The 19,958-nt window shown below is 38.2% G+C and overlaps 2 protein-coding genes and 2 long non-coding RNA genes across 5 annotated transcripts; 2 read left to right on the top strand and 2 right to left on the bottom strand.

Annotated features, from left to right (window-relative positions):
* Positions 1-269: 269 nt before the first annotated feature.
* On the top strand, positions 270-2,234 carry LOC108253552. The gene is made up of 3 exons (XR_001809765.2): positions 270-1,134; positions 1,285-1,313; positions 1,488-2,234. It is a non-coding gene; the product is annotated as an uncharacterized LOC108253552 (long non-coding RNA).
* Positions 2,235-2,569: 335 nt separating this feature from the next.
* LOC113471130 lies at positions 2,570-7,434 on the bottom strand. 2 transcript variants are annotated; one of them, XM_026830043.1, is made up of 3 exons: positions 7,416-7,434; positions 5,788-5,977; positions 2,570-2,798 (listed from the first exon to the last, which is right to left on the bottom strand). In XM_026830043.1, the coding sequence occupies exons 1-3, from the start codon at positions 7,431-7,433 to the stop codon at positions 2,686-2,688; spliced, it is 321 nt and encodes a 106-aa protein (XP_026685844.1). In that variant the 5' UTR covers position 7,434; the 3' UTR covers positions 2,570-2,685. The 2 variants fall into 2 exon arrangements, with proteins under 2 accessions (XP_026685844.1, XP_026685845.1); XM_026830044.1 differs by lacking the exon at positions 5,788-5,977 and adding an exon at positions 6,168-6,357 and having other exon boundaries at positions 7,416-7,431.
* A 3,710-nt stretch (positions 7,435-11,144) lies between these two features.
* On the bottom strand, positions 11,145-13,868 carry LOC103518168 (IQ domain-containing protein N). The gene is made up of 4 exons (XM_026830042.1): positions 13,768-13,868; positions 11,895-12,095; positions 11,527-11,766; positions 11,145-11,398 (listed from the first exon to the last, which is right to left on the bottom strand). The coding sequence occupies exons 2-3, from the start codon at positions 12,061-12,063 to the stop codon at positions 11,606-11,608; spliced, it is 330 nt and encodes a 109-aa protein (XP_026685843.1). The 5' UTR covers positions 12,064-12,095; positions 13,768-13,868; the 3' UTR covers positions 11,145-11,398; positions 11,527-11,605.
* A 3,154-nt stretch (positions 13,869-17,022) lies between these two features.
* On the top strand, positions 17,023-18,399 carry LOC113471132. Its single transcript, XR_003393948.1, has 2 exons — positions 17,023-17,483; positions 18,247-18,399. It is a non-coding gene; the product is annotated as an uncharacterized LOC113471132 (long non-coding RNA).
* The last annotated feature ends 1,559 nt before the right edge of the window (positions 18,400-19,958 follow it).

The following is a 19,958-nucleotide window of genomic DNA, read 5'->3' as shown; positions in this document are numbered from 1 at the left end:
TCTGGTGGACTGTAGAAATACAGTGAGGCCAGAATCAGCGGGAATCCAATATTTAAATTCTACCCTTGACACCCATGACACATCTGAGTTGGAAATCAATTAAGTTAGCAACTGTCGCAATTTATTCGCCAGACTCTTTGAGTCAAGAGAATATTGTTTGGAAACGCTAAGACCTAGTTATACTCAACCTTTTAGTTCCCTGGCCACATTTGGGTGTTTCGCTTACCAAGTATGCGGGCTTCTGACAGAAAAAGAGTTCTTAAAAAAAAAAAAAAAAAAAAAAAAAAAAAACACCAACTTTGGTAACGGTCCCTCTTGGGCCAGCCACTCACAATCAGACCGTGTGACAGAGTTAGGGCTGTCAGACAGTCGGGAAGTGTGTGGCGGAATAAGCTTCAGACCTAGCTCTGTCAGACCGTTTGAGCGTGACTGGCCGGCACAGAGAGCTGAAGAACTTAAGTTAAGCACTATCGACTGCGGTTTGTAACTGGATCGGTGCCGATGGGAACATGTTTGCTCATATTTTACAGGCATTTACGACTAGTACCAGCTCCCATTGCATTGTGTATTGTGTCTTAGCTTCTGTTGTCAATAAATGAGGCCTGTTCAAACTGTTGGCATAATGGTACTTTTTAGTCTTAGCCGACAGTATAAATAAGGCATATTAAAATAAAATAGCTTAAGCTGCCAAGGGCCGTAACAGAAAAACTTGGCGGGCCGCAATTTGAGAATGTGACGGGCCGCAGGTTGAGAATGACTGCGGTAAAACTTCCCATGGTCATAACATAGGAGGACCATGTACAGCCGCTCGTTATGGTGGAATATCATTGATAAACCCTAGATACTACTAGTATCATACTAGATATTATTGCGAATATGAATTCTTTAAAAGGAGTGGTTTTGCCCGTGGAATTTACGAGCAAGCAACTGACTGGACTATGCTAATTTCAATGAGATGTGACGTTCATTACTTCCTCGTTTTGTGGAAGTTGGCCTATGGTAGGCGAATCTTGCGGCATAAAACTTCCCCAAATGGTTAAGAATGGAGTTCGGCTGTCCGCTGTCCCGTAAATTTAATAATACCACCTTGCCTTTTTTGTTGAAATTCAAACCACAGCTTTTTTTTCCAATGAGGTTTTGATGGCCTATGGTAGGCGAATCTTGCGGCATAAAACTTCCCCAAATGGTTAAGAATGGAGTTCGGCTGTCCGCTGTCCCGCAAATTTAATAATACCACCTTGCCTTTTTTGTTGGAATTCAAACCACAGCTTTTTTTCCAATGAGGTGTTGATTAGGGAACTGTAAAAACAAAGGTGTTATCGTCCGGAAGTCGAAAGAGGACAGGTTAGCGGAAAGGCCGTCGTTCTGATAACGAACCTAATCTGTTTTCTGTTCGGGATAAAGATCGCCCTGGGCCGGAATCGAACTCGCGACCTTGCGATCAATGATGTAATTGGGACTCTCAAAGAGTTAATGTAAAAACAAAGGTGTTATCGTCCGGAAGTCGAAAGAGGACAGGTTAGCGGAAAGGCCGTCGTTCTGATAACGAACCTAATCTGTTTGGGATAAAGATTGCCCTGGGCCGGAATCGAACTCGCGACCTTGCGATCAATGATGTTAATATTATTTATCAATATTGTTCATACACTCTTCATTATCACGTACTATTTACTATTTATATTTTATACATTTGTAAAAACTTTTTGACCTTTTTAAACATAGTTTAAATTCATACCTTTACCTGAGATTTTTCTACTTTGTTTTACTACTATAACGAAAAGTAAAATAGTTTAAATAAACTTATAGGTAACTATTCTGTATTTTTTAAAAGAAAGTTTGATCAATTTGGTAGAGCTAAAATGATTTCCTTCGGGTGGGTAGAACACATGCATAAGTAGGTTTTTGAGATACGAGTTTTAGGTTTTTGAATTTATTTGAGTTAATTATGTCCAAGGTTAGATGCCAGAAATACCTATAAAGGAAAATGAATATTAATTATTATTGTAAAGTACCTATCATAATATTCTCAACAAAAATGTAAACTTTAAATCATCCTTAATATTATTATAATAAATTTTGTATTTTCCCTATTTTTTCTCCCTCTTTAATTAAGTTTTGAATCGTGAAAAAGAAAATAGCCTTTTCTTTAATTTACCTATTATTTAACTCTTTAATCTGATGACCACTTTGAAATTAATTTCCATTCTTTCAAACTTGTACCTGTATCTATAGTTTTTTTTTTTTTTACTTTCCTTATCCTATAGGAAGGAAAGTTTAGATACCTACCCATCGACAAAATTATCCGAACAGAACTTTAGCTTCCTAAAGAGAAGTTTTGTTTCCTTTTTTGTTTTGCCAAGGAAACGCGTATATTCCTTTAGTTCATTTTTTATTGACCGTGAAAAGGGCAATGTATTTTTCCATCTACTTGTTTATTTATTTATTTCTACTTCCTCTTCAATACATTTCAGCATTTCATTCATCTCTTCAATTCATTCCATTTTCTCTTCAACACAATTTACCATCTCTTCAATGCGTTCCATTTTCTCTTCAATACAGTCCACTATCATGCCATTTTCATTTTTTCTTGAATTAAATAAACTGTTTCTTTTCAATACATTGCATTTTTTGTTCAAGTAATTGCCTTCTCTCTTCAAAATGTTCTTAGCTTCAATCCATTTGGGATCATTTTCTCCAAGGTGTTTTTCGTCCATTTTTCTTCCCATTTCTCAGTTTTTTCCTTCCCGACATCTTGGTTTGATTTACTTTCGTATTTCTTTTCAGACTCGTGTTGGATGCTACCGGAAAAGAGAACGAATTAGAGTGAGTCTGGCCAGCCTAGTGAACTTGGTTGGTAGAGCGTCTACCTTGTAAGCGCTAGGCCGCGGGTTCGATTCCCGCCCGAGGCGGATTTTATCCTGAAGGGATTCATTCGTCCTCGGAACGGCTGGCTTTCTCCTATCCTGTCTTCCTTCTCTCTTCTATTTCGGGACGATAAGACCTTAGCAATTCCAGTTCCCTTTATCAAACCTCTTGAAAATGTCATAGCATTCCCTATCCTGCTCCGTAGCCTCCTTGCCTGTATGTATTGCCTATCTTGTGGTATTATAGTATGTCTCTTTGCAAGCGAGGCAAGAGACAAATTATTAGCATGACCACAATGAACTCTTCATTAAGTATTTGCTTTATTAACACCCCCATCACGGGGAGACTAAGTGTAAAATTTCACGAATAAAATGAATGAAGTGATTCATGATAAGTAAAAAAAAAAAACCAATGTCCCAATTCACAGGATTAAATATGGGAGATATTGGGAGATTAAATGGAGGAAAAAATAGCTTTACAAAATATGGAAGAGAAAAAAAGAAATTAATTCTTCGGGGCCGAAATTTGGCAAAGTGCAGAAAATGAATTCGGGCAATGACGTCACATGAGAATACATTTTGAATTGGAGTTAAAGATGACGCAGGTGACATTCCTCTTGACATACAGGGTGGTCGAAAAATCCTAAATCTTTCTATAGGGTGATTCAAAAATAGGATCCCCGTATAAGATGTTTCAGTCACATTTGACTACAACGACAAGGCGCTGCCTTTAGAAATTGATGATAATGATGTTTCGAAAAACCTAAGTCTTTGTATAGGGTGATTCAATTTTCCTACCACTTTGTAGCATGAATCTGGTGTACGACTGATAGAAAGACATTTATCCTTTATTCTATCATTAGGAAAAATATTGAGGGTAGTGATAGTTGGTCCAGTTTTTAACATTATCTTTTTTTCGACAAAAAATTAGTTTTTTTTACCACCCTATTGGGCGTAGCTTAATCTAAGTGATTCCACAACCTACAGTCCTACACCAACAGACGGCACGTAAGTTTTTGGAGTCGTATACATATAAAATGTCATTCCCAAAAAAGATACGGGACACCTTATTGAGACAGACAGGTAAACGTAACATAAATTAAATAATGAATTTTTTCGTAAGGTCAAGTAACTGCGGAAAAAATTCTGTCAGCGAAGAAATGAAACGTGACGAAAAGAAATTTGAACAGACAAAGATTTTGAAGAAAAATATCATACAGGGTGGTCGAAAAATCCTAAATCTTTCTATAGGGTGATTCAAAAATGGGATCCCCGTATAAGATGTTTCAGACACATTTGACAACGACAAGGCGCTGCCTTTAGAAATTGATGATAATGATGTTTCGAAAAATCTAAATCTTTGTATAGGGTGATTCAATTTTCCTACCACTTTGTAGCATGAATCTGGTGTACGACTGATAGAAAGACATTTATCCTTTATTCTACCATTAGGAAAAATATTGAGGGTAGTGATAGTTGGTCCAGTTTTTAACATTATCTTTTTTTCGACAAAAATTAGTTTTTTTTACCACCCTATTGGGCGTAGCTTAATCTAAGTGATTCCACAACCTACACCAACAGACGGCACGTAAGTTTTTGGAGTCGTATACATATAAAATGTCATTCCCAAAAAAGATACGGGACACCTTATTGAGACAGACCGGTAAACGTAACATAAATTAAATAATGGATTTTTTCGTAAGGTCAAGTAACTGCGGAAAAAATTCTGTCAGCGAAGAAATGAAACGTCACGAAAAGAAATTTGAACAGACAAAGATTTTGAAGAAAAATACCTTCTCACGAAAACCTACAATGTGTACTACTTGTGTGCCTTATCATAAGTGACACAATGTCTGTTGAAATGTACAAACCATAAGATTGCACAGAAAAATCTGTGCAGAAAACAAATGGAATGTATGATATCATGCATGAAATATGTACTTAGATAATGAAGAAAAGTGTAAATGTTAGGCTCAAACCCCGAATTCGCTTATACTTTGAGAAACAGAAGCGATTCCGATGGCGCACCATCTTAGATTTCCTTATTCCTATGGTTTTGGTAAAAGTATTGCCAACGGCACAGCGACCTGGTGAGATCTTTTGTGACTTTTTTCCACGGTTCCGCTTCCGAAAGTTTCCCAAAAGGAAATACCACAATGTCTGTTGAAATGTACAAACCATAAGATTGCACAGAAAAATCTGTGCAGAAAACAAATGGAATGTATGATATCATGCATGAAGTACTTAGATAATGAAGAAAAGTGTAAATGTTAGGCTCAAACCCCGAATTCGCTTATACTTTGAGAAACGGAAGCGACTCCGATGGCGCCACATTGGATTTCCTACAATTTTGGTATAAGTAGGACCATCGGCTATATTCAAGCCGTATGTCACTGCGGCTTAGATAGATCTTTTGTGACTTATTGTTGTGACTACGGTTCCATTTCTGAAAGTTTCCCAAAGGGAATATACACCTTATAGACACCTTTCACATCTAGACTACAAAATGTAGCATACTGCAAATTGTCGGATACAGAGCTAGGGTAAAGGCTACAGTGTATAATACGCCTGTTCACACTGCAAAAATGTCGTATATACTACATGTAGGGATGCGCTTCACAGTTTTTCCTTGAGGTAAAACCGACGGTTTTTCCTCACGGATAAATCGTTTAGTGTGTACCCAGCTTTATAGGCACCTTTCACATCTAGACTACAAAATGTGTAGTCATCTAGACTCTAGACTACTGCAAATTGTTGGATACAGAGCTAGGGTAAAGGCTACATAGTATAATCCGCCTGTTCACACTGCAAAAATGTCGTATAGACTACATTGTGAAGTCGAACTGCACAGCCGTACCCAGTTTAAACTTGCTGAGGGCTACATTTTGCAGTCTAGATGTGAAATGGTCCATATTCTACTCACCAAACACAGAGTCATGGAACTCTCCCGTACCCCTGTGTGACGTCACGGGTTTATCCTCACTCCTTGTAGAGCTAGGCGTGGCACTACTGCTGGTAGTGGGCATATGTACTGCGTCTCCTCTACTCAGCTTTTTCCGTGCCTGGTACCCTCTGAAACTCGACTGAATTAGAACGGCTGCCTTATCCGCTTCCTGAAAAGAGAGACCAGGGTACGGTTAGCCTGGTGGTAACGCGCTTTACATCCAGAAGGTCCCTAGTTCGATGCCAAACATGAAAAAATATACTACATTGTGAAGTCGAACTGCACAGTCGTACCCAGTTTAAACTTGCTGAGGGCTACATTTTGCAGTCTAGATGTGAAATGGTGCATATTCTACTCACCAAACACAGAGTCATGGAACTCTCCCGTACCCCTATGTGACGTCACGGGTTTATCCTCACTCCTTGTAGAACTAGGCGTGGCACTACTACTGGTAGTGGGCATATGTACTGCGTCACCTCTACTCAGCTTTTTCCGTGCCTGATATCCTCTGAAACTCGACTGAATTAGAACGGCTGCCTTGTCCGCTTCCTGAAAAGAAGAAAGACCAGGGTACGGTTAGCCTGGTGGTAACGCGCTTTACATCCAGAAGGTCCCTAGTTCGATACCAAACATGAAAAAATCAAATGCGACAGGTATTGAGACGAGAAAAGGTTAGACCAGTGGTAACGAGCTTTTGTTTGTCATGCAGAAGGTCCCGGGTTCGATGCCCACCATCGACAGAAAATTGATATTTTCAAATGCAGGAGGTATTGACTTGATAATTAGGTCATTATTACATTCTTTGCACTCGTATTTGCTATTGCAAATATTTGTTACTTTCCAGAACTCAGCACCTCAATGGGAAGCATTGTGTCTCTTCTTGCCCATCTGATGAGGGACATAGTGACATACGGGATGGACATGCTACGATACAGACCCGTTAAGTCCAACTTTTAAACCATTAGGATAAGTAAAGTAAAAAAGTAGATCTGACAAAAACATGTGAGTAAAACGGAACACAGACAGAATTTTGACCGAGATTCTTCTAATGCCAAACCAGTTTCATCCAAATATTCCAAGTACCTACCTACCTCACCATATAAGGGCAAGTTTTCAATAGTTGCCGAAAGTGTGTTACAATAGTTGCCCGTTGACGAATTGTTAAGATGAACACTAGCCAGCGGCAATACTACGTTAAATACACCCCCCATTCCCTCGCTACCCACTTACTCACCTAAACCCAGTCTGAATGAGGACGGGAAAAGCCAGCAGCCCAGGTCTCCCATCCGGAAATTAACCAAGCGCAACGTTTCTTCGGTTAAAAATTTACATCAATTTTCAAGGGCTACAAAGCCAGCCTGAGAGGGTAGCGCGCCTGCCTCGTAAGCGCCAGGTCGCGGGTTCAATTTCCGCCCGGGGCGGACTTTGTCCTAAACAGATAAGGTTCGTTCTCGGAACGGTTGGTCTATTCTATTTTTCTATGGCTGGAAGACAGGATAGGAGGTACCCTGTCTTCCTTCTCCCTTGAATTTTGGAGGGATAAGACCTCTGTTACAGTTCCCTGTATCAAACCTCTTTTAAAAAGGCTATTAGGGTTTTATAGTTACCTGGGTAAGCATCGCCATATTTTATAGTTATCTGGGTAAGTATGCGCCATATTTTATAGTTACCTGTAGGCATTCCAAACATATCGCCAGACAGACGATGGAGAATATGTTGTACACATTCAGTGCTTTCATCACGAGACTGTCCAAAATATGTCAAAATATCTGACGGAGTGGTGAAATGGTGACAGTTTGAAATGTATTGCCCAATATATGTTTATCAATTTTACTTATGTATTAGTATTGTCTAATGTTTATCAATGTTAATTATGTATTGTCTACAGTTTGAAATGTATTGCCCAATGTTTATCAATTTTACTTATGTATTAGTATTGTCTAATGTTTATCAATGTTAATTATGTATTGTCTGATGTTTATCAATGTTACTTATGTTGTCTAATGTGTATCAATACTATCAATGTTACTTTGGTTACTTTCACCAGACAGACGATGGAGAATATGTTGTACACATTCAGTGCTTTCATCACGAGACTGTCCAAAATATGTGTCGAAATATCTGACGGAGAGGTGAAATGGTGACAGTTTGAAATGTATTGCCCAATGTTTATCAATTTTACTTGTGTATTAGTATTGTCTAATTTTTATCAATGTTAATTATGTATTGTCTGATGTTTATCAATGTTACTTTGGTTACTTTCATTACTTACTGACGTTATGTGCAATTATGTTTACTTAAATTAGCTACTTACTGAGCTATAGGTACTTACATTGGTTTGTTTGAGAGACTTCCTCGTCTTGTAGCCTCGATATCCTGCTTGTATCTTGGTAGTAGCAGTAGCAATCCTGGCAACAGCTTCATCGCATATGCCATCAATCTCTTTCCTTAGATCATCCATCATGCTGTCCGATAGAGGAAAGTCTACACGTGGCGTCCTATCTTCTGATAGTGGAGTTTCATCATGGGGCGTCCTCTCAGAGTTTCCAGAATGTGGAGTGAAGATATCCTTGGTGGCATCAGAAGTTTCCAATATTCACAAATCAACCGAGACCTGGGAAGAGGAAGAAGAACAATAGGCTCTAATTAAGAGCCCTGCCGTATGCTACATAGCTACTGCTGTCAGCGTATTGCTAGTGTTACTGCTAATACTGTTAGTGTTATTTATTCCCGAGTTGAACGAGATTTAGATTAGGCATTCCAAACATATCGCCAGACAGACGATGGAGAATATGTTGTACACATTCAGTGCTTTCATCACGAGACTGTCCAAAATATGTGTCGAAATATCTGACGGAGACAAATTATGATGGGGGGGGGGGCAAGGTAAAAGGGAGATGACACATGCAGAAGATGACCTAAGAAAAAGGAGGAGAAGAAGAAAAAGAGGGAGGGGAGGAGGAAGAATAAGAGGAGGAGGAGGAGCAGAAAAAGAAGAGGAGGAGGAGGAGGCATAGGAGCGGGAGGAAGAAGAATAACAGAAGGAGGAAGAAGAAGAATAGGAGAAGGAAGAAGAAGAAAAAGAGGAGGTGGAGGAGGAGAAAAAAAATCTGGAAGGGGTTTAACAGTGAAAGAAAAACAAGCCATGCTACTAGTGGTGTATTATAACAGGGACACGAGCGCACCTCTCATGTTGTTTTCTGCTCAAATAGAAAATATATAGGGGTACCTAAATGAAAGAAAATGGATAAAACATTGTCAAATTCATGCTTAAGAGCAGGTTGAAGGAATTGAGATTCAGCATTTTCAGCAGACATACGAAAAATTGGGAATGCAGTTACAAGGGAAATGAACTTGGTAATGCCAGCTAACTAGCCTTGTTAGTTAGATAGTTAGCTTGAAGCTTAAATGGTAGCGCCTCTATCTTGTGGCGGATTTTATCGTTTTCGGGACGGCTGGCTTTCTCCTATCCTGTCTTCCTTCTCTCTTCGCTTTCTGGACGAAATGACCTTTGATCTAAGCAGTTCCAGGTTACAGTTATTCGACAGTCTAAATAAAGCACTAATACTAATACCATAATTATATCCGTTCGCCAATCGCCACTGCGTCTGACCACAAAGATAACGAGGTCTCTCCTCCCCATAAAACTCGCTGAAGCTGTTCCTACACAACAACTAAAATAAAACGTCGAAACATGGAACAGAAAAAGAGGAAGAGGCAAAAAGAAGAAGACGAAGAAGAAGAAGACGAAGAAATAAAGTGGTGCAATATTAAACTGTTGAGATGAAGGGACTACATGTCCTAATTCGACAGTCTAATCTAAATAAAGCACTACCGAATACTAATACCATAATTATATCCGTTCGCCAATCGCCACTGCGTCTGACCACAAAGATAGCGAGGTCTCTCCTCCCCACAAAACTCGCTGAAGCTGTTCCTACACAACAACTAAAATAAAACGTCGAAACATGGAACAGAAGAAGAGGAAGAGGCAAAAAGAAGAAGACGAAGAAGAAGAAGAATACTAATACCATAATTATATCCGTTCGCCAATCGCCACTGCGTCTGACCACAAAGATAACGAGGTCTCTCCTCCCCATAAAACTCGCTAAAGCTATTCCTACACAACAACTAAAATAAAACGTCGAAACATGGAACAGAAGAAGAGGAAGAGGCGAAAAGAAGAAGACGAAGAAGAAGAAGACGACGAAGAAGACGAAGAAGAGGAAGAAGAAGAAGAAGAAGAAGAAGAAGAAGAAGAAGAAGGAGAACAACAAAAAAAAACAAGTTATGTACATGAAATTCCGCGAAGTACATTCAACGTTTCCCCTTGTGGCTTCAGTTGTGATCTAAATGATGAAGAAGTCAAGTTCTTGTGGTTGTTCTTGAATAATGTTCCCGTGAACTTTCATCTCTTCATAACTCTTGTCATATACCCAGTTGTCTTTTAGATCTCTTGAGTTGTTTTTTTTCGTGTAGTTATCAGTACCCGATCTTTGTGTTTCTGTATTTCTGTGTTTTTATACCGTTGTTTTTTCTGTTGTTTCGTGAAGAGATATTCTTTGAAGAAGAAGAAGAAGAAGAAGAAGAAGAAGAAGAAGAAGAAGAAGAAGAAGAAGAAGAAGAAGAAGAAGAAGGAGAACAACAAAAAAAAACAAGTTATGTACATGAAATTCCGCGAAGTACATTCAACGTTTCCCCTTGTGGCTTCAGTTGTGATCTAAATGATGAAGAAGTCAAGTTCTTGTTGTTGTTCTTGAATAATGTTCCCGTGAACTTTCATCTCTTCATAACTCTTGTCATATACCCATGCAGTTGTCTTTTAGATCTCTTGAGTTGTTTTTTTTCGTGTAGTTATCAGTACCCGATCTTTGTGTTTCTGCGTATACCGTTTTTTTCTCAGTACCGATCTGACATCTTTCTGTTTCTGTATTTCTGTGTTTTTATACCGTTGTTTTTTCTGTTGTTTCGTGAAGAGATATTCTTTGGTTAGTATATATATTACGAGTAGGTATTTTTAGAAGCTTACCTACATACCAAGGATTTGTCCAGGAAAAAGTTTTTGAATGACGGGATTTTGTTTAAAACATTTTTCTTTATCATTCCGGGAAAAAAAAAAAAAAAAAAAAAAAAAAAAAAAAAAAACACATAGATAATGTTTCATCGCTCATTAAAGAAACAGACCGAAACACTTGGGGTTTCACAGGAAGCCTTATAGTTCTGAAATGTACTTCATATTACCCCTACACTACATCGAGATCCTTATTCAACACGAAGGATTAGGAAATGAAATTTCAGTTTCTTTTGGGCCAAATGTTGAAATTAACGTTTTAACATTTTGCTTTCTGCGCATACGCAAATGCATTATAACTAAATACGGCATCCGAAAATGGACCAACAAAAAATCACTGCATATCTGACCTTCAGATCTAGCCTTTCATCCATTTTCTAAATCCTCCCAACACATGCTCAACACTACCACCAACAGAGGGAAGCCACTCGTAAAATTAAACAGTAATTTCCCCTCACTTCGAATGTTGTAAAGGTCTATTAGAGTGTCGAGCTTCCTGATATATTAGAGTTCCGAAACCCAGTCACTTGGGCTTACGACACTCTAGTTCTTGTCTCAGTGTACGTATTGTTTCCTCACATCCAGCCTCCCTAGGGAGCTAGGGACCTAGCACAAGCTTCTTCCCTCATCCGAGCTTGTTCCGAAACCCAGTCACTTGGGCTTACGACACTCTAGTTCTTGTCTCAGTGTACGTATTGTTTCCTCACATCCAGCCTCCCTAGGGACCTAGCACAAGCTTCTTCCCTCATCCGAGCTCGGACTCTTTAACTCTTTCCGCGTCTTATAGCCTCGGAACCCTGCCTGGATTTTCGTCGCGGCTTTCTTCTCCTCGTTTTTCCGCTTCCGCACCAAATAGCCGCGAACTCCGGCCTGAATTTTGGCGGCAGATTTGTCTTCAATACTCAACGGTTCGGAGCTCGATGAAGTGGAACAGGTGTTGTCGGACCGACTAGAATCTTTGAGGTCGCGACGGACTCCAAATAGCCGCGAACTCCGGCCTGAATTTTGGCGGCAGATTTGTCTTCAATACTCAACGGTTCGGAGCTCGATGAAGTGGAACAGGTATTGTCGGACCGACTAGAATCTTTGAGGTCGCGACGGACCTTGTAGCCGCGGAAACCGGCTTGGATTTTGGCGGCAGCTTCGTTTTCGTCGGAAATGGGATTGCGAGTGGCGGACACCATGATGGTGGGGTTGGTGGAACGGTCGTATGAACCTGAAACAGGGAGCATACATTTTGTGTAAATAAAAGAAAATACTTTACCCAAGTAAAAAATAACGTAATAATCGCCGAAAACCATATTCCACTAGAATAAAATGGTTTCCTTTCGGTGTCACTAAACGGAAATAATTTCACCCACCTATTTTCAAAATGAAATATGAAATTATGAATCTAGTTTCTTTTTTGCTGACGTATCCTTGACGTAAATTTAAATAACCACTAGAATAAAATGGTTTCCTTTCGGTGTCACTAAACGGAAATAATTTCACCCACCTATTTTCAAAATGAAATATGAAATTATGAATAGTTTCTTTTTTGTTGACGCATCCTAATAAATTTAAATAAATAAAAACATGAAAAGTTCACCAATAGTTACGAAAACTATGAATAAAATATGGTCTTTTTAAATAGCAATAATAATTGTAAAAAAATAGGTATTTTCGTTAATAAAATTACTGTCTTATGTTATTTAATAAAAATAATAATTTAGTTACCTACTTAGTTTTTCTTGTCAAAAGCTTACCTAACCACAAAATAAAATTACGTACGGTAAAGTCTCGACAATCCAAATTCTTCACAAGGAAAAACTTCAAGGAAATGAAATTCGAAAAAAAGAAACTCAACAAAAATCGAAAGATAAGAAAAACAAACTTGAGCGACAAAGCATGTGTTGGGAGGATTTAGAAAATGGATGAAAGGCTAGATCTGAAGGTCAGATATGCAGTGATTTTTTGTTGGTCCATTTTTGGATGCCGTATTTAGGTATAATGCATTTGCGTATGCGCAGAAAGCAAAATGTTAAAACGTTAATTTCAACATTTGGCCCAAAAGAAACTGAACTTTCATTCCCTAAATCCTTCGTGTTGAATAAGGATCTCGATGTAGTGTAGGGGTAGTATGAAGTACATTTTAGAACTATAAGGCTTCATGTGAAACCCCAAGTGTTTCGGTCTGTTGAGCGACAATTTTATTCCGCGATAAAAAGAATTTATCTCAAAACAGACAAATGATTTGACGACTAATCAATCAGGTGCGAGAGAACAAGTGGGTAAAAACTCGGAATGAAAAGATGACTCGTATAGTAGGGTTTTATTGCCTGGGTCCTCATAGCGGGGTTAAAGTTAGTCCCATTCAATCAGGTGCGAGAGAACAAGTGGGTAAAAACTCGGAATGAAAAGATGACTCGTATAGTAGGGTTTTATTGCCTGGGTCCTCATAGTGGGGTTAAAGTTAGTCCCATCGGGTTAAACAATTTGGTTGGTCAATTTTAATCATTCAAAGATCAAAATTTCTTAAAGTTGTTTCAGTTTTCGCTATTCGGTACCGGTAAATTTGGTACCAATGAGTAAACAACGAAAAATAGATGGGTAAAAAATATCCCATAAAAAATCTCAAGTGGATTAACTTTATTTTCAAAGTCTCCCCGGGGATAGTTAATAAAGAAAAATGTTTTAAACAAAATCCTGTCAAGTAAACAACGAAAAATAGATGGGTAAAAAATATCCCATAAAAAATCTCAAGTGGATTAACTTTATTTTCAAAGTCTCCCCGGGGATAGATAAAGAAAAATGTTTTAAACAAAATCCTGTCATTCAAAAACTTTTTCCTGGACAAATCCTTGGTATGTAGGTAAGCTTCTAAAAATACCTACTCGTAATATACTAACCAAAGAATATTTCTTCACAAAACAACAGAAAAAACAACGGTATAAAAACACAGAAATACAGAAACAGAAAGATGAAAGATCGGTACTGAGAAAAAAACGGTATAACAGAACTTTCAGTGTTTTTTTACGAGTTATGGAACCTGATTAAGTGATTACGTTGTGATATCGGCTTACGAATCATACTGATTTTAAATCAGAAAGGCCCTTTAGTTTATCAATGAACTTCATATTATCCAGCTCTTTAGCTGTGTGATTGTTTATAGGTCATGTGTGTTAAATTTAAAATTAAATTTAACACAATGATTTAAATTATTGTGTTAGATTTACACCTGTTCCTTGTTTTTATCAATATTTTAGGCAGGCATTTATTTATTCATTATATTCTCTTTTGTTATTTTTTATTTTGTGATTTTTGAAGGAAGAAAGTAAAGCTCTGTTTCTTAGATTTAACTGTACATATTGAGTAAAATCTAACTAAAAGTTAACAAGTATTATTTCTATTGTAATCTCTTAGGCCGGCTACATCCGTTACGTGGTTAGAGGGGCTTGGATTTGCACAGACTAGGGCCCTACTCCATTAATAACTCTGCACTTTTCATTCCGAAATTTTTACTCCACGTGCAGCCACCCCCCCCGTCCATTAGTGTTTGGACCTCGCCCCCCCCTCGACAAATCTTGGATACGGCCCTGCAACTAAGGATAGTGCTTATTTCTTATTTAGGCTGTTCAAATAGGACCACATTACCACAATAATATTAATAGTCGTCTACTACTAGAGTTAAGGCCTTTTCAGTCCCATTCAAGCAGTATTCCTATCGATGGTTGGGTAATTGTTGGCTGTACGATGTATTATAAGGCCAACAATTACTCAAAGAAAAATGCTTTTAGGGTTATTACCTCCTTTCACTCCGTTGGGATTCGAACCCGCGTCTTTTCGCTCATGTGGCGAGCTCCTTGTCCACGCCCCCAAGACAGAAGTTAGCCCAACCATTTGTTTTTGAACACAAAAATAGCGTGGATACCAAAACGTGTTTTGGCACTAAAATCTGACCATCGAAAATTTGACCCGATTACATTACTTTCCTTCCTATAGGATAAGGAAAGTGAAAGACATATTTTCTTTATTCTGCTTTCGCCATTCGGCGAAAGCTAAAGCCGCTACAACAACAACAACAACAACCACAATAATATTAATAGCCTTCTACTACTAGAGTTAGGGGCCTTTTCAGTCCCATTCAAGCAGTATTCCTATTCCATAACAACAAACATCGATGGTTGGGTAATTGTTGGCTGTACGATGTATTATAAGGCCAACAATTACTCAAAGAAAAATGCTTTTAGGGTTATTACCTCCTTTCACTCCGTTGGGATTCGAACCCGCGTCTTTTCGCTCATGTGGCGAGCTCCTTGTCCACGCCCCCAAGACAGAAGTTAGCCCAACCATTTGTTTTTGAACACAAAAATAGCGTGGATACCCAATATATAAGGTACATTCACAATCAACTCTGCACTTGACATCTAGAGTTGTTGAATGTGGAATGATAGTTTCCGATTAACTGTTTGTATTTATTTAAGAATACATCTAAAATTACAAATAAAACACCCCTTCCAGGTTTTCATGTCCTGGAAGGGCACTCAAAATCGAAACCGCATTCCCACGCTGAACTGCCAGGCTTATACGTTGGAGTAGGTAAAATCTTGCTTTTTTCTCTCCTGTTTGATTGTTTGAAATCTTGCTTTTTTCTCTCTCCACGTGCAGAAAAAAAATGTGCCATTTGTCAATATTTTCTGCTCGTAGATTAAAAAGAATGGAGTGCGAATTTGTTTATGGAACAGGCCTCTCTTGTGGCCGTAACGTGTGAGGTGGGCTTTTATATTGTAAGAAAAGTTCATGATAGAAACATTATTTCATTTTATTTAGGTTCAAGTGTATTTCAGAATTTTATTTCATGGGCTTAGCGTTAAAACTCGGTTTAAATCTTGGATTAACCCCCGGGGCTTCTGTGTTTAAACTCCGTTTAAGTTTCAATCTGGGTTTAATTTTTAAAATGAACCTATCACATTGCTTCATCCGAGAGTTAACCTTAAACCGACTTTAAACCCTGATTCTGGCCCCGTTTGTGTATCAGTTCTAATCCCTAATCAGTCCCTCTTTAGAGCGAAAAAAATAGGAATAAATTGAGCTACCTACTTTTTAATTAGTTCCACCGCACGTGTTGTTTTCAAGTTAAGAATGAGAAAATTCACACATAATTAGTTCCAAATGTGCTAATGTGAGGAAAAATTGCTGAAAATAGGTAGGAGGTACACAAATAAATACATATGTATCTATCTAAGTAACTACGCTATAAGAGTACCTAGGTATCTACGCCTTATAAATTAGATTCTAGATGGAGTAAAATCTTAAATTTGTGGTGAAGCAGAAAATCTCGTCTCAATTTTTCGGGGTATCACAATATCACAGCATTACTATGAGATATTAGGCCACCTTATGTGGTGAATTTTTTTAAATAAATCAGGATAAAATTCCATGCCTCGCCTGAGATAGAACCTGCGCCCTCCTGTTTGTCAGGCAAGCGCCTTGACCACTACGCCACCGCGATACCAATTTAGTTACAGTGAAGCCAGACATAATAGATCTGGAATGATTGAAAAACGCAATCATCAATTTTATTCCTCAAGTCTATTTTTATCTTTGATTTAATTCATACTCACATGTGACTATCTAACTAGTAGGTAGTAATTAGCTAATTAGAACCAGTGGCGGTTCGTAAATCTGGCTGGGGGACTTCAGGGAGTAGACCAGCTTAGTCTGGCTGGGGGACTTAAAACGGCGAGAATACCAGCCTGAAATTTTCCTAGCTAAAGAAGTAGCAAAGGGTGGAGTGCGAAGGGCGTCCACTTGCAAAAATTTTGTAACCAAATTTCAGCTCAAACTCAAGAGTAATATCTTAGGGCTACCTGAGAGGGTGCGGAAAAACGCCGACCCCGTCTGAACACGGGAAAAGGCGAGGAAAAAGAAGAAGAATTTTTAAATTAGACTGAAATGAGGGACTTTTCTAAAGAAATGCCTGTGTGTGGAGTCACGTATGTAGGATTCTCAATAATCTATTCCTTTAGCAATTTTCATGGTGGAAAATAGGGAAATGAAACATTGCCTGGCATTGTGCCATTCCTCACCTGATCATTGCGAAAGGAAAATACGACTAATATATTGCCCAATATTCACACGTGGATTGTTCAAATTCCTGCCTCCCTAGTAACTGTGAAAAACACACCATGTGCTACTGATAGGTATTGCATACAATGTGCCTATATGCACACGGGACATAATAATCACATGTCCCAGCTGCATACGCATTCGCAATCACGCACTAATACATGATCATGATTATTCCATGATAATGATTATCGCCTGATTATTATCCCATGATCATATGCATATTCATGGCAGTCTCTAGATTTTCTTGACGTACAGGTACAATCAAACCTGGTTTATTGAGAATTCAAGGAACAAATTTTCCCTATCATAGAGGATTTTACCTGGTTTTATTTTTTTTTATTTTTTTATTTTTTTTTTTTAGACATTTATTTATTTAAATGAAGGACTTTCAACAATAAGGTCCTACCTCTGTTTTAAGTTATAAAAAAAATTTCGAAACTAAATAAAAATTAATTAGTCAGCTTGGGAGGAAAGCACGCCTTGTAAGCGCTAGGTCGCGGGTTCCATTCTCGCCCGGGACGGACATTGTTCTTATCTAACTGATAAGGTTCGTTTTTGGAACATCTGGTTTTCTCCTATCCTGTCCTCTCCTCCATTTCGGGACTATAAGACCTTTCGGTGTTACACTTCCCTCAATCAACCCTTTTTTAAAAATAATAATAAAAAAATTGACAAACAAATTAAATTATATTTCTGTTTATCGTTATCAAGTAGGTAGGTACTACTTGTTGCTGTGTTAATGCTGATAAAGGATTACTGTAGCCAATCTACCGATTCTATAATCCCAAATTATGAGGGGGGGGGGGGCAAGGTAAAGGGGAGATGACACATGCAGAAGATGACCTAAGAAAAAGGAGGAGAAGAAGAAAAAGAGGGAGGGGAGGAGAAAGAATAAGAGAAGGAGGAGGAGGAGGAGAAGCAGAAAAAGAAGAGGAGGAGGAGGCATAGGAGCGGGAGGAACAAGAATAACAGAAGGAGGAAGAAGAAGAATAGGAGAAGGAAGAAGAAGAAGAAGAAGAAGAAGAAGAAGAAGAAGAAGAAGAAGAAGAAGAAGAAAAAGAGGATGTGGAGGAGGAGAAAAAAAAATCTGGAAGGGGTTTAACAGTGAAAGAAAAACAAGCCATGCTACGTCTAGTGGTGTATTATAACAGGGACACGAGCGCACCTCTCATGTTGTTTTCTGCTCAAATAGAAAATATATAGGTACCTAAATGAAAGAAAAAGGATAAAACATTGTCAAAGCTTGTAAGCGCTAGGTCGCGGGTTCCATTCTCGCCCGGGACGGACATTGTTCTTATCTAACTGATAAGGTTCGTTTTTGGAACATCTGCTTTTCTCCTATCCTGTCCTCTCCTCCATTTCGGGACTATAAGACCTTTCGGTGTTATACACTTCCCTCAATCAACCCTTTTGTAAAATAATAATAAAAAAATTGACAAACAAATTAAATTATATTTCTGTTTATCGTTATCAAGTAGGTAGGTACTACTTGTTGCAGTGTTAATGCTGATAAAGGATTACTGTAGCCAATCTACCGATTCTATAATCTAAAAATTGACAAACAAATTAAATTATATTTCTGTTTATCGTTATCAAGTAGGTAGGTACTACTTGTTGCAGTGTTAATGCTGATAAAGTATTACTGTAGCCAATCTACCGATTCTATAATCCATCTTGTGGATTGCCTTCATCATATCAAAGATACTCTAAACATAACAAGGCACAAGATTTGCCTTGGAATAAAATCAAAGCTAAATCAGCCATATGATCGAGACCAGACGAGAATATACCCATCTTTTGACCATGTTTCTCTTGCCTAGTAACTGATTAACTGTGGGAATAGTAATAGAATATATATCTTGTTTATACTGCCAGCATAAGACTGAAATGTCCCTTTAGTAGTACTAATACTGCTTATGTATATTGCTCGTTGCTCGAATAGGACTGAAGTACCCTTACCTCAGCAGTAAAGGTACACTGTTATTGCGGACAAATTCTCAAACAATGTTGAGGATAAAATTCACAATGGAGGTTTTATCATCCCAAAATCGAAGGAGGACATGATAATAGAAATCAAGCTAGTCAGAGAACGAATCTTAAAGCTAAATCAGCCATATGATCGAGACCAGACGAGAATATACCCATCTTTTGACCATGTTTCTCTTGCCTAGTAACTGATTAACTGTTGGAATAGTAATAGAATATATTATCTGGTTTATACTGCCAGCATAAGACTGAAATGTCCCTTTAGTAGTACCAATACTGCTTATTTATATTGCTCGTTGCTCGAATAGGACTGAAGTACCCTTACCTAAAGGTACACTATTATTGCGGACAAATTCCCAAACAATGTTGAGGATAAAATTCACAATGGAGGTTTTATCATCCCAAAATCGAAGGAAGACATGATAATAGAAATCAAGCTGTTCAGAGAACGAATCTTATCCTTTTAGGATAAAGTTCGCTCCGAACGGGAATCGAACCGGTGACCTAGCGTTCACAAGGCAGGCTTGCTACTTTCCCAGTTAACTAGGCTCGCCATCTTCATTTTAACGAGAGGTAAAATGCTCGTTAAAATGCAGTATCTAGAATTCTAGAAGGACAAGGAAATATCTAAGGAAAAACAGCAAAATTCTGGCGGAACTGACTCTAGTTACTAGCAGGACAAGGAAATTTTCTGAACAAAATTCTGGTGGAACTGACTAGAAATACAGTGAGGCAGAATCAGCGGAATCCAATATTTAAATTCTACCTTGACACCATGACACATCTGAGTTGAAATCAATTAAGTTAGCAACTGTCGCAATTTATTCGCCAGACCTCTGAGCAAGAGAATATTTCTTGAGAAAACGCTAGACCAGTTATACTCAACCTTTTAGTTCCCTGGCCACATTTGGGTGTTTCACTCTAATAAATATAAAAAAAAAAAAAAAAAAAAAAATTAACCGGGCCCCCAAAAAAAAAAAAA

This window comes from Diaphorina citri, unplaced genomic scaffold, assembly GCF_000475195.1.
Source record: "Diaphorina citri unplaced genomic scaffold, Diaci psyllid genome assembly version 1.1 scaffold2100, whole genome shotgun sequence".
In the NCBI taxonomy this organism is placed as follows: domain Eukaryota; kingdom Metazoa; phylum Arthropoda; class Insecta; order Hemiptera; family Psyllidae; genus Diaphorina; species Diaphorina citri.
The sequence above is the reverse complement of the archived record's forward strand: the minus strand, read 5'-3'. Positions and strand labels throughout refer to the sequence as shown.

What these genes read in the sequence shown, in the direction of transcription:
- LOC113471130 (XM_026830043.1), bottom strand. An exon ending in GTTCCATGACTCTGTGTTTG is followed by an intron (nt 2,799 to 5,787) that starts GTGAGTAGAATA and finishes CTTTTCCGGTAG; the next exon opens with CATCCAACACGAGTCTGAAA.
- LOC103518168 (XM_026830042.1), bottom strand. Translation starts at nt 12,063, where the DNA reads ATGGTGTCCGCCACTCGCAATCCCATTTCCGACGAAAACGAAGCTGCC. An exon ending in GTTGAGTATTGAAGACAAAT is followed by an intron (nt 11,767 to 11,894) that starts CTGCCGCCAAAA and finishes TTGAAGACAAAT; the next exon opens with CTGCCGCCAAAATTCAGGCC.